The sequence below is a fragment of the Schistosoma mansoni genome, chromosome 1, assembly GCF_000237925.1.
Source record: "Schistosoma mansoni strain Puerto Rico chromosome 1, complete genome".
Taxonomy (NCBI): Eukaryota; Metazoa; Platyhelminthes; class Trematoda; order Strigeidida; family Schistosomatidae; genus Schistosoma; species Schistosoma mansoni.
Window position 1 is genome coordinate 44,520,262 of NC_031495.1, and position 13,113 is coordinate 44,533,374.

At 32.8% G+C, this 13,113-nt stretch overlaps 1 protein-coding gene across 1 annotated transcript in view; it reads right to left on the minus strand.

The window, feature by feature from the left end:
• Positions 1 to 5,302: 5,302 nt before the first annotated feature.
• Positions 5,303 to 13,113, minus strand: part of Smp_196400 (putative sphingosine phosphate lyase) — a gene marked incomplete at both ends in the record, with an annotated part of 39,939 nt that continues 32,128 nt past the window's right edge. The window contains 2 exons of the mRNA XM_018794551.1: positions 5,303 to 5,657; positions 9,278 to 9,936. Of these exons, the coding sequence (XP_018648953.1) occupies positions 5,303 to 5,657; positions 9,278 to 9,936 (1,014 nt within the window). The remainder of the gene's footprint in view (positions 5,658 to 9,277; positions 9,937 to 13,113) is intronic.

Here is a 13,113-nt window from a genome sequence, read left to right on the forward strand (position 1 = left end):
ACCGATTGTGCTACAAAATGATTATTTAAATGAGCCCTATAAAGTGAAACTAACTACCAGATAAAAGTAATAATGGTTAAGCTAGTAAAGAATAATTTTGATAATGTGAAGATCCTTAATCCAGAAGGGAATGCAGTCGTCCGTCTTAGTTTTTTTTTGTAGATAACACTAGCAATAATGTAACTTGTTTCAACCTAGTTTGACATTCGTCAGATAGATAGATTTTCGAATTCGTATAGATTCTAATCTACACGTTTACGGTGAGCACGATATCTTTAGTTCATAGAGATAAAATCCTATATTAAACATTTTCGACCTCAAGTAACTGCGAAACAAAAGACACTAACCAATCAAATATCTTAAGACAGTAAAATAGAATATAGATCAATCAGATTGAAATAGGTCATATACTCCTTCCGGTTACTAACCAGATAGAAACTAAAATGTAATTAGTCGCAGTTATCCAGTGACAATTTATTCGCTTGACTAAATTATGAAGTAACACTGATGTAATGCCTTGTATAACAATGTAACATTCGCTCAATCAAAATACTAGTTCAAAAAATAAATTTATTTGGTTTTCATTAGTTAAATCTATTGTTGAGTTATTATAAGTAAGATAAATCGAGGAAATACATTTAGTTTAGTTGCGAAGATTTGTACGCAAGTTTCTGTTCAATCTTATCACTTCCATGATATTCTTTTAAAAACTACTTTATCGATGTTAATAACATCCAAATACAAATGAACGGAAATGTTGAACTCTAATTATTGTGTTAAGATCGTATCATATTATCTACCTTCCTTTGTCTAACTCTACTAGTAGAAATGTTAGTTTTACAATTGAATCACAATATCATCATTGATTTGAATGTAAGACGTAAAACTTAAAACTTTCCGTTTCTACAACAAGTAATAGACTAGTTGATATTACATTAATTCTTATCAAATCAGTTTGATATGTTTTCAACAGATAACTATGATGCAACATTTTAACAAAAGACAAAATAAGAATCCGAAAAATTTTATCAAAAAGAATTTACCACCAAAATGGTTTGATGCATTATTTATTCATTTAAAAGCAAAAAAATAAAATCCGGATTATTTAAGTAGCATAAAAATAGCAGGATAAGAACTACACTGATATATATATAATCATAAGCGCTGTATAGAATAAATTAACTTATTCAGGAACGGGATTAATATTAATTACAGGCTAATATGATGAACCAATCATAGATTGTGGATAAACAAAATTCTCATTTTAAGCAAATGATACGAGCAAATGTTACGAGTGTACAATAATTATTTTTTAAAGAAGAAACAAAATACAAATGAGTGAAATCGATGAAAATATAAGAACATGATAATTAACTAATTATTACCTCGATTGTTCTAGTGTAACCGATAAGACAACAATTGGAACTTTTATCAGATAGCTGAAGTGTTAATATGTAAATATGGATTACCAATAAATGTATCATTCCTAAATAGAGTTGAAAATCAGTTTCTAGAGGAAAAGTAAAATAAAATTAAGATGCTTAGCTCATAAACCATAAGATGTTGTATAGAAACAATTATTTAATCAGCTGTATAAAAGACTGTAGAATTTTCATAGTTGAATCTCGAACTGATCCGAGAGAAACCAACATTAGAGACTTGGAAGCACCGGACAGTTGTTTAGTCCTAATATGCGACCCTTTAGTTGTGAGCATACACAACCCCCATCCGGGAGTTCAGCGCTGGACACTAGTTCTTGTAAGACCATCGCCTAACCTCTTGACCAATGTTTAACTCTTATATGTTGGTAAGTCTCTTTTTAACTAATGACTAACTTCTAGATTCCATTTCATGAGTTCCATTGGGAAGCTGTGGCTAATGAAGTTCAACCAACTGTAAGCAATTGATGAGGGTTATGCAATATAGAGAAACTTTTTTGAAGCGAGACTTGTCCACTGCTGGATTCTGGCCTAGTGATGGCATTGAACTGAAGATCCTGAGTTCGGTCCTCGGATCCGGGATTGTGAGTGAACCCTGTTGAGGAGTCCCATGCTAGAACTAAACAGCTGATCGATGCTCCCAGACTTCCAATCTTGTAAAAGCTAAGATTATTTCATATGTTAACTATGAAAATTAACTATGAAAACTATGAAAATTCTTCAAGCACTTACTATGTATACAGCATATAAATAAAGATCTATAATATTTAAATAAAAGGCACTTCATCAAGATACTGATAACAAAGATATCAGTAAGCGTGCGAACTACAGAAGCATCACACTGCATTCAGTGCAAAACAAAATGTTCAACAGAGTGTTGTTGAACCAATTGAATAATTCAATAGACACTCAACTTCGAGATCGACAAGCTGGCTTTCATAAGGATCCATCATACACCGAAGAAATCACGACAGTGCGGATCATTGTTGAACATTCAGTCCAATGAAACTCACTACAATACCTTAATTCCCTTGATCATGACTAAACAGTTAATATTGTGAATAGGAAAGCTTTATGTAATCGTCTTTAGAGCGCCTAGGAAAGTTGCCATCTCATATGGAATTCCTACGACAGATTACAGTACACAGTCGCGTGTGCTTAGCGACTCACAGATGGATTCCAAATGAAAAGCTGTATCGGGCAAGGATGTGGCCGGATATCATCATCAACAACTTACTGTAAAAGAGAGCAAATCTTCTTCCAACTGAAGGGAAAATTAGCTAGAGAATTCGGAGATGAGTAGGACATACAATGCAGAAATCCTCAAACCGTAACATGGAATTCTGAAGGTAAGAGGGAAAGAGGATGACCAAAGAATAGATTAGGTACAGACATCTAAAGAACTAAGATGACTTAGAAACAATTAGAACGGAGATCCAGGGATAGGCTAGATTGAAAATTCCTGGTTGGTGCCCTATGCCCCCACCAGGGTTAACAGGAATAAGGAAGTAAAATCAATTTGTAATATAAATTTGCTCATTCATATGAGCATTTGCAGCGTCATTCTGATCAAGTTGTATCTGTTGTTTTTGGATGTACACTTCAAGTTGGTTGGACAATAAGACCTTTCATTTTATGGTATATTGCATAATTCAATGAAACAATTCAGCTTTTAAGCTACCATCGAATTTGGACAAATTAATTAATTGTTCTCAATATATATATACGGTAACTATTGGTTGTGACATAGAAAACCATTATTATATTTTAATTTACATTAATTAATTTGGGATATATATAAAGAAACTATTCAATTTTACATTTGTCTCAATTTTAATAAATCAAATCTTAACAGCAATACTGAAAAGTTGGTTAATTTACTTATTCTATAATAACAGTTTAAAGATTCCCATAAAATATTTAAAAATGAAGAATATTTGAACGAACAATTGCTTCTTCAATTAACTTCATCATCAGGCTCTACAGTTATAAGTCCATAATTATTATGATATTTTACAAAGGCCAAAAATGAGGCATATATTAATGAATTTGACAATGTTATATGTTAAAATTTGGTGAACATTTGCATCTGCTATTACGACATATATACTTCAAAATTGTGTTGTTTGTAAATTAGAAAGGTCATTAAATAAAGGTCCAAAATGATTTGCAATAAAGAGTCCAGTTACAATTAGTAGAATAGTAATTTATGAAAAATGAATATGCAAAAAAAATTGTGTGAATAAAGTGCATAGTAGGAGAATTTCATTTTGTCAATTGAAATAATAATGATAAATAGTAAAAATAATAAGATTGGTGTGTGACTATACTATGTAAAAAAAGGAGTAATATCAAGGTAATTAAGATGAACGAATTGAGAATGATGGATGTGAAGATTAAGGTAGGGGTGATCAAAAAAAAGGAGGGGGGAGTGGTTTATAAAATTTAGTTTAGATATCCGGTGATCCAGTCATAGGCCAAGGTAAACATAGAGGCAGGATATACCTTTTCTGGATGCATAAGTTTGGTTTTCTGGAGTTGATCCAGATGGCTTCGACTTTGTAAAGTAATCGTAATCTAGCTCTTTGAGGTAGAGTTTTCGGAACTTGATATAAAACAGAGAAGGCTTCCTCTATTTTGATATGATGTTCACTGTCTACCAAGTGAGAAAGGATGGTGCTGTTAATGGATTTGGTGACTCCTTTTCCTAGCCATGCTGGTACATGTTCACGAATGCAAACGTTCACCAAATTTTAACATATATCATTGTCAAATTAATTAATACATGCCTCATTTTGGCCTTTGTAAAATATCACAATTATTATGGACTTATAACCGTACAGCCTGATGATGAAGTTATTGAAAACCATTGTTCGCTCAAATATTGTTCATTTTTGTAAAATAACAGTTTGAAAGTCACGTAAACATTTGAATTATTTTTTTATAAACATAATCATAGCTAGAAGATACTATGCGTTTCCTTTTATTTGATATCAAAATGAACATTCATTTACAATTCTTCCTACTAAGCTAGAATATTTATTCAAACGCAAAAGTGATAATCTTAGAGTTTAAGAAATGTTAACCACTTTTTTCACCTCTTGAATCTCATTCCATTCTGTTTATTGTGTTGGCTCTTCAGAAGGATCCTGTAAGACCTGACGTTAATGAAGTTAATGAAACGGATCCTACTTAACTTCACTTATGTTCTGTCGATTTAACATGTTTCGAGCGACGGTATACTAAAAGTCAATTTGCGAATGTTTCGGATAGGTATATTTCGCACAATCATTTAATAGACAGAAGATCAGCCATTTTTACGAATGAGAGTGACAGAAATAGCAAAGTCAGTGAATAATGCGTAACTCGATATTTATGTAAATTGCAGATAATCATTTAGATTATAGATGATAGAAACGCTAAGGCAAATACATAAAAATGTTAGGATCATTATTATTTTAATAGTTACATTCACGAGTTGATGTGGGCTAGACCACCATCGCAGACCTGAAAGCCCTGGACGACCGTCTAGTCTTAGAATGAGACTCAGCAGTGCGTATCTACGATCTGCATGTGGGACTCGTACCCAAGGTCACCGATAAAATCACATAGAAAGGTTAAAAACATCTGACTGTATTAGAATAACATGTTTTATAAACAGAATTTCCTACAAAAAATAGGCTACATAGAGTTGTAATAAAAATTGCTGTTACCAATTTTTATATGGCGTCTTAAAAATGGTCTTAATATCGCTAACATCAACAATTGATACGGTCAATTATATCATCACCTAGCTACTTTGATTATTTTGATCGTAATATAAACATGTTTTCTAAAATTATTTATAGATAACTAACCTTTAATTATGTTATTTCCCTGTTTTTATCAATTCTTTTGACATCTTTCGGGCCTTTATTTATCATTGTTGTTGCTGAACTATAGTCTTCCTCCATAGATGTTTTAAGAGTAATTTGCTTATCTTTTGCACCATATTTGGCTAGAATTCCATTAACCGGTTGACTATACAACAGAGAGTTAGTTTGATCTAGATTAAACTTTGAATGTGGTGGTGCTGATAGGAATCTGGGCGTGAAATTTCTCAAATTTATTTTTTGATGAGTTTGACTATCATTTTCATTGTCTGATAATGTTGTGTTCAATGAATCTTCATGTTGATGTATATTGTAATTGTTGAATTTCGATAAATTATTCACCTTACTGTAACACATAAGTTAGACAAAAAATTTGAAAAGAGTAAAATGAACGATTGTATGAAATGGAAGCGAAATGTTTAATATTCATGATAAGGAATTATTATGACAGTTGGTATTTTCTTTATTTAATGAAACATGTTTGTAAGTTGGAAAAAAAGAAATATTAGTCCCAGAAAATGGTAAATAGTTAACTTACCCCATGCTCATTATCTCAACTCTCTACGTGATGTAATGCCTCTCACTAGTTTTAAACGCCTGTTTTACACCTAGCGACCTAGAACATCATAACATAGACTGAAGGATTGATTGACTCTATTATAGGTACAAAAGATAAAATCATGTACTTACTAGTGAGTAACTGGGAATGGAACACCACATGTTCTAGTGAGAAGCCATGACTGATAAAGTTCAACCATATTGTGAGTAAGACGGGTACAAGCCTTGGCTATCTATTATGGTCCCACTATACTGTGAACTAACAACAGATGGAAATGTAGGTCACTGGTACCCAACACATTGATTGAAATACACGGCTCTTGCTGGGTGGTCTGAGAGACATAAGTTTAATTCCTAGTGGGTTCGAAGGCGAAAACTGCTGGGAAACCTCATAATGGAAAAAAACTGGCCTAGTTTTCACAAGTTACCTAACCAAAATTTTAATACATGTAATGAAAATTCAAAATGAGCAAGCTGAACAAAATTTCAGCCTTAATAAGAAATCAATGAATGAATCAGTTAGTTATTTTAATACATAATGTGACTCAAACATGATGATCAATCACACTGTTTTGCATCTAGTTCAGGTAGACACAAAAATATACATTTTCTGCTGCTATAACCAAGGTTTCTGTAATTAAACTAATTACAGTTCATTATATATTCTGTTGAATTGAAATAGTTGTTAGAATTTAACTAGCAAAAGACATTTTCAAATGATCGAAAATGTAAAGGTCATAGACTTAATTTCAATAAAATATTAGAAGTGAGTGTAATGATATATAGAAATATTTGTCTCGATTTGATTTTAGTTCAAAATGAAACAATTGTATATGAAGTTATATTTTTGTCATTTCATTGTAACCGATTCGAAATACGGGAAGAATAATAAGGGTTCGGAATTTTTAGCAATGAATGGTTACTCGTTCAGAAAGAAGAAATTAGTCAAAAACAAGAATATTTAGAGATTGACAGAGTAGTGTAGGTCGCGATTTCGAGCGATGTATGAATTTTTTATAAAACAGTCAATGGATCACAATCATGTTTTAGATAAAGCTAAGGGAGATGCGAAAAACGCAATCAATATGTTAAAATGTCGAGCAGCTTGCTCACCAGACGCAACACATCAAATCATAGCTACATTGAAAACTCGTTTGTCACATCTAGATCAAAATTCCAGCTGCTAATCAAATAAAACTTCATTCGGCGCGTACAAAATGACAATCACACGCCCTGACTAAATCCAAGTTCCTTGAAAACGTTTAATAAACTCTTGATCTGTTGGGAATCCAACATATACAAATATCCCTTTTAATAGATTATATCGAAGCTGTTCGAAATAGAAGTACGAGATAACTTAACTAGAGTAATAACAATAAGAAACTGTTACCAAATTCAAAAAAAACAGACTTGTTGAGATTAGACTATTCACCATACATTTAGAAAAGTACTTTTTTGATTGGTAGTAAGATAAAGGGTCAGAAGGTAATTCAAACCTATTTCACACCATTAAAAATGTTATTCCCCGTTTTAATGATTACTCCTATTAATATGCACTCTTTGATTGTCGTCCTTATTAGCGTGAGCCCTTTAATCCGCTTCCTTTTGAATGGGACCGATTCAATTACATCAATATATACATGGTTTTTTATTACCTCAATGCAGATGCTACGACAAATTGTATCAGTTATTGGACAGAGTAGCAAATATTATTCGAAAATATTCGCCACTCAACTCGACTTATTCTAATCAATCTTGAAAACTATTGGTCAAAAATGTACGTTGAAGTGGCTATAAACAACAGTTTATCCTTGATATTTTCCCAAATATGGTTATTACTGTAGAAAACAATTCACAACTCTACTGAATTAAACGTTTTTCTGAGAGATCTAGGTATTTGAAAGCACCATCACAATTCCAAATGAACTTTTTTCGTGAATATTAAATTCGAGGAGGATGTGGCTGTAGAGATACTAAAGAACAGATTATTTAGATCTCTCAGAAAAGTGTTTAATTCACCGTTTGAATAAATTAGTTTCAACCTTTACGACAGCCCTAAAGCTAAAATGTTTCTGTTTGTGAACCACAGATTAGATGATAGTTTCATACATAGTCAATTCAAAAGGATAGAACTGCATTAAGCATAACAATATGTGGTATTCAATAATGAAATTTATTCACTTGAACTCATGTGAGTTACAAGTTTTACTCATAAAACTTTTCAGGAAGAAAATTAGCCACTCGGAAACATGAGATATTTTGATCGTTATGTATAATATAGATGCAGTGATTCACTGCTTTGCAGCCAATTATATTACCAACCATCTACTAAACTGCACCAATTTGTCATTTTATCTAGGTTTTATCTCTGAGATATCTATCAGTCAGTAAGGCATACTTGTCTATCCTATAAATACACGGATGTAGGTCATATATACCATCTTAAAATACTTCAACACCAAATCAACTCCAAGTTTAATCCCAACCGAAACAACTAAATTGTAACAGCTCTGACAACAGCACTAGTTGTTACCGATCAGAATTCTATAAGAATTACCAGTTCTCACAAGATTCCAGACATACCTTACGGATTAGTATCTAAATCCATGGATTTGCACCAATCAGCTCTAACAATATACATTTTTGGGATTACAATGTCACAGTAAGAACGGCTATTCGAAGCTAAATTAGCCTTCCGTTTCAGCAAACTTAATATCAACATTTACAGTCCATGAGGCTGTATTTTTCCAGCCATTTGGTCGTTAAACATCATAAATATTCCTGAATTGAAGTGCTTTCAGAGAGATTAGTTACATTTGGACGTAGTTTTTACCAAGGATTGATATCAGTGATGTAGCAAATTTATTAAGCTTGGAAACAATGACCAACGGATTTTCAGTCATTAGTCAAAATAGTTTAACTCTTATTATAAGACTTAACAGTTCATTTTTATTCTGGACAACATCATCAGGAACTATAATGGGGGCCAATATAGTTGTACAGAACAACAATAAGAGGATTACATTTGAACCATATTGCCCCTCTGGAATACAACACTGACAGCAGGATCCTAATAAGTTACATACCTTCATTTCATTGTTATTCGTGTGGGTACATCTTCATTTTTGTCAGCTAATCACCACTTAATCAGAAGTTAGAATGACATAAATTTGTTGGCAGTTTAACCGAAGTGACCAATGGTCTTCCTAAAATTACTTCTGCAATCTCCAAAACGAAGAAATTTCAAAAGGCAGAACTACCAAGCAATCAGAATTTTACAGCAGTGAGATTCCTGCTTGTTAACAAACACGCAATTAAGTCTGTTAATGAAGGTCACACAAGAACAGCCAATCAGTGTTCACATCTCTTTCTTATGACAAGAACAGGTTGAATTATTATTTAACTTACTTTGCATTATCTTCCATAGTTCTACTATCACCATGTAGATCAACAGTATCATTATCAAATGAAAGGACACCTAAATCTGTACGATTCCCATCAAAAGAATTTTCTTTTTCTTGAGTGTTAAATGAATCATATTTTTGCTTAGGATTTTTTAAAAGAGATAATCCATGAGATTTTTGTAGATTGATTGAATTTAATCTGGAATGTTGCGGTCGTTGTTGTTCCTGTTGTTGATCCCACTGGCGTTGTTGTTTTTGATGAGATTCTGGTGATAGTAACTGCTCTATATCACTTAAAATATGTACTATATTTGATTTTACGTAATCAGGTTTATTGTAAGTATATTCATTGAGATTCTGTTGAGATACATTATTCAAATCAATTGTCTCACTGAATGCTCTTGTTCTTCTAGGTAAATGATTTAATAAATTTTCATTTGGTAAACTAAATTTTACCTTAGATAATCGACTTTTATTAGCGAATATTGAAGAATAACAATCGTCTTGTGAATTATTTCTATGAGTTGTAGATGGTTTTTCAAAAGTTAGTGATTTGTTTAAATGCTCAATACCGGCAAGTATACGATACTTTTCAACTTCATTTTCTAAAGCTTCAATTCTATCAGTTAATTGGCATACCTTCATAACACCCTGATTTTTTACCTACGAAAAATTTACAATAAACAAGATACTATCATTAGATTACAGAACAAATTTTTTAACGCTGAAAATAATTCAGATTACAAACTAATATTAACTGGACAATTAACAGAAACCAGACAGCACTGGGTATATGTTTCACTGTAGTATAAAAATCCTTGGCATTAAGCACTCACGAAAGCCATTAATGATACAACCTAGGACATTTATGTCCGGTGGCGATGTCTCTGTCTTCAGATTTATGAATCGGTATCCAGTGATTCGCATTGCCAACTTCACTCGTTTCTCAGTATTACGCAACCACAATCGATTAGCACTGAATCCTGAAGTTATAAGTTCTTACTAGTCACCTGTGGTCACAAGGTTAAGAATTATTGTGTTTGTCACTGAGTAGCTAATGTCTTGTAGTTGAATCTCTGACCAGGCTGTAAGTGTACACTGATAAGGATTCTCAATATAGAACCAAATTATTGTTCAATACTCCTTGAATTTCAGTGTTTATTTAGTAACAATGTAATCCATAGTTTTAGAATCTAATAATCACTATAAATTTTACATCCCAAGTGATAATACTTTATCATAAACCGATTGGTATTAGACCACCACTGAAAACCTGGAAGCACTGGACGGCTGTTTCGCCATATTGTGGGACTCCTCAGTAGTGCGCATCCACGATCCCGCTCGCGGGATTTGAACTCAGGGCCTTCAGTCTCGCACGTGAACGCTTAACCTCTAGACCACTGACTCGGCATCTAACGATGTTAATGTCTAACCCCAACCGCGATTTCGTGGATTGGTTGAGGTTAGATATTACTACTTTGTTGATTCATGTAAAATCACTTTGTTCATTTAATTCATGACAATTATTAGAATAACAGTATTTATCCTGTTTAATGTTAATTAAATGATGAGATTTGTTTAATAAATCTATTACAATGTTTAATTTATTGAATTTTTCAAATCTCATATCACAAATGTAGTTTTCTCTGTGTAATCGAAATTGGCGTGTACACAGAATTGAAAGTTACATGCGAGAAACCATAACGGAAATATAAACTGATCATTTTTATTAAAAATGAGAATTGAAAAAATCGAAATTTAAACAACTACACAAGTGGCAATTACCATTACTCAGTAATTTAGTAAACCCTAGTTATGGTAGTCTAGGTGATAATATCTATATTCGAATATTAAAAGTATTATCTATATTTTCATAAACATTCGTTTAATACATTGAGACTTTGAGGATAACATTAGACATCGTCCTAGAAAGAAATAAAATACCATTTTCACTTGATATACTGACAACTTTACGATTAATTGATATTTGGAATTACCGATCTAATGGTTGACTTTTTTGTTCTACCTATATTTAATTAAAAATATTATTCTGAAAATGTTTCATTTATGATTGAACGAACTAGATCAATGAACAGTTTATCATCAATAGAATAACTGTAGTACTTTGATGAAACTGATATTGGTAAGTTGTGATTATTGTTATATTGGTCAACATTTAATACTGACTAATATTATAGCAACTCAGATACAATTGAGTTTGTTTACATCTAATCTGGCTAAGCCCTTTTGTTAACTTATTTAATGGACAGTCATTCATACAATAACAACCTATCTATACCATTGTACTTTTATTATATACTCTTGAACATTGCTTACTGCCTACGCATGTATTCATTCCGCTAGCATTATTATTAATCCGATGACTCATGCTTTTCCACTTATATATATATATATGTACATCTTAATCCCGTTTACTGCTTGCCTGTTCTCTGTTCTACGCTACACCGTATTGTACACGCTTACTCACTCATTCGGCTCGCACGCTCGCTCGCCTATTTTACGGCACAGCTCTTTCATGCTTGCTTAACGTGCCTGTAATATTGGATACCTGTGTGTGGTTCAATAATAAACGCAATCAGCCCTTCGTATTCGTCTTCTGATTTATACATCGTTAGGACGTTATCGAGTAACGGTTATCAAGACGAACAATATACGAAGTTAGGGATAATATCGAATATCGACTACCACAATATCATCGAACCGAGGTCCAATATAACTATGGGCCAAATAACTTGAAATGGGCTTTTATTTTGTACAATATGTACAATGCCCGTCCTTGACTGTATTATGATTGAATGTAAATAATGTTAATAGAATAATTATCCCGCTTAACTTCGTATACTTTCAAAGACATATTCGCCGGATTCAATAAAGGAATAATATCAGATTTTTGAATACAAATATTCAATTAATTCTTTAGTTGAGATAGATGATATATAAAAGATTAAAACTAAAGAAATACGGCTACTTGGAATGCCTAAGAACAGACTGTCATTATATGTAAATAAAGATTACGTGTGAAATACTCCGAGTAAGATTATGGAAAATCGGTTAGTCAAGTAAGTAAACAGACGTGCATAGGTAAAGCACACATAAAATAATCAACAGTGAATAAGAGCATATCTCTAGAAATAGGCGCAGAGTAGTTAGACAAACGAGGATAAGCACTTGTTCATCTGATGTGGTCAAATAACGCTAGAATTAAACACCCAAATGTCAGAAAAATATCCTACAACAGTTTGCTTTAGCGTATTACATCAATTCACGATACTACTGAGATTTGATTGATCGTTTGTAATTCAAGTAAATATATGGAGTCGTCAAACTATGTTGTATGATTACAACTAAGCCGCTGATTTAGGTTGCGTATAGAATGAAGGCCTTTAATATCGTCAAATCTTGTTATGACCGCATTACATTCAAACAACCAAGTCGAAATAACTTGGTAAAGTATGAAGGAACTAATAAATGAAGAATAGAAGCCGTTATGATAGATATGTATTCTAGTCTTATGAATCCATTCTCTGCCACTGAGTGATCTGAGTATGTAGTAGAATGTATGAATTAATTTCAGTTATATAGTTGAAATCATGAGTCAATTGAAGCTAGACGACCATGGAAAACCTGCAAGCACTGGATGGCCGTTTCGTCTTATCGTGGGACTCCTCAACAGTGAGAATCCAAGATCCCGCCTCGCGAGGTTCGCAACCAGGTCCTATCAGTCTCGCGCACGAGAGCTTAACGTCTAGACCACTCAGCCAGCATCCAACGGTAAAGTTAGACATTAACACTGCTGGATCCCGGCTCAGTGGTCTAGAG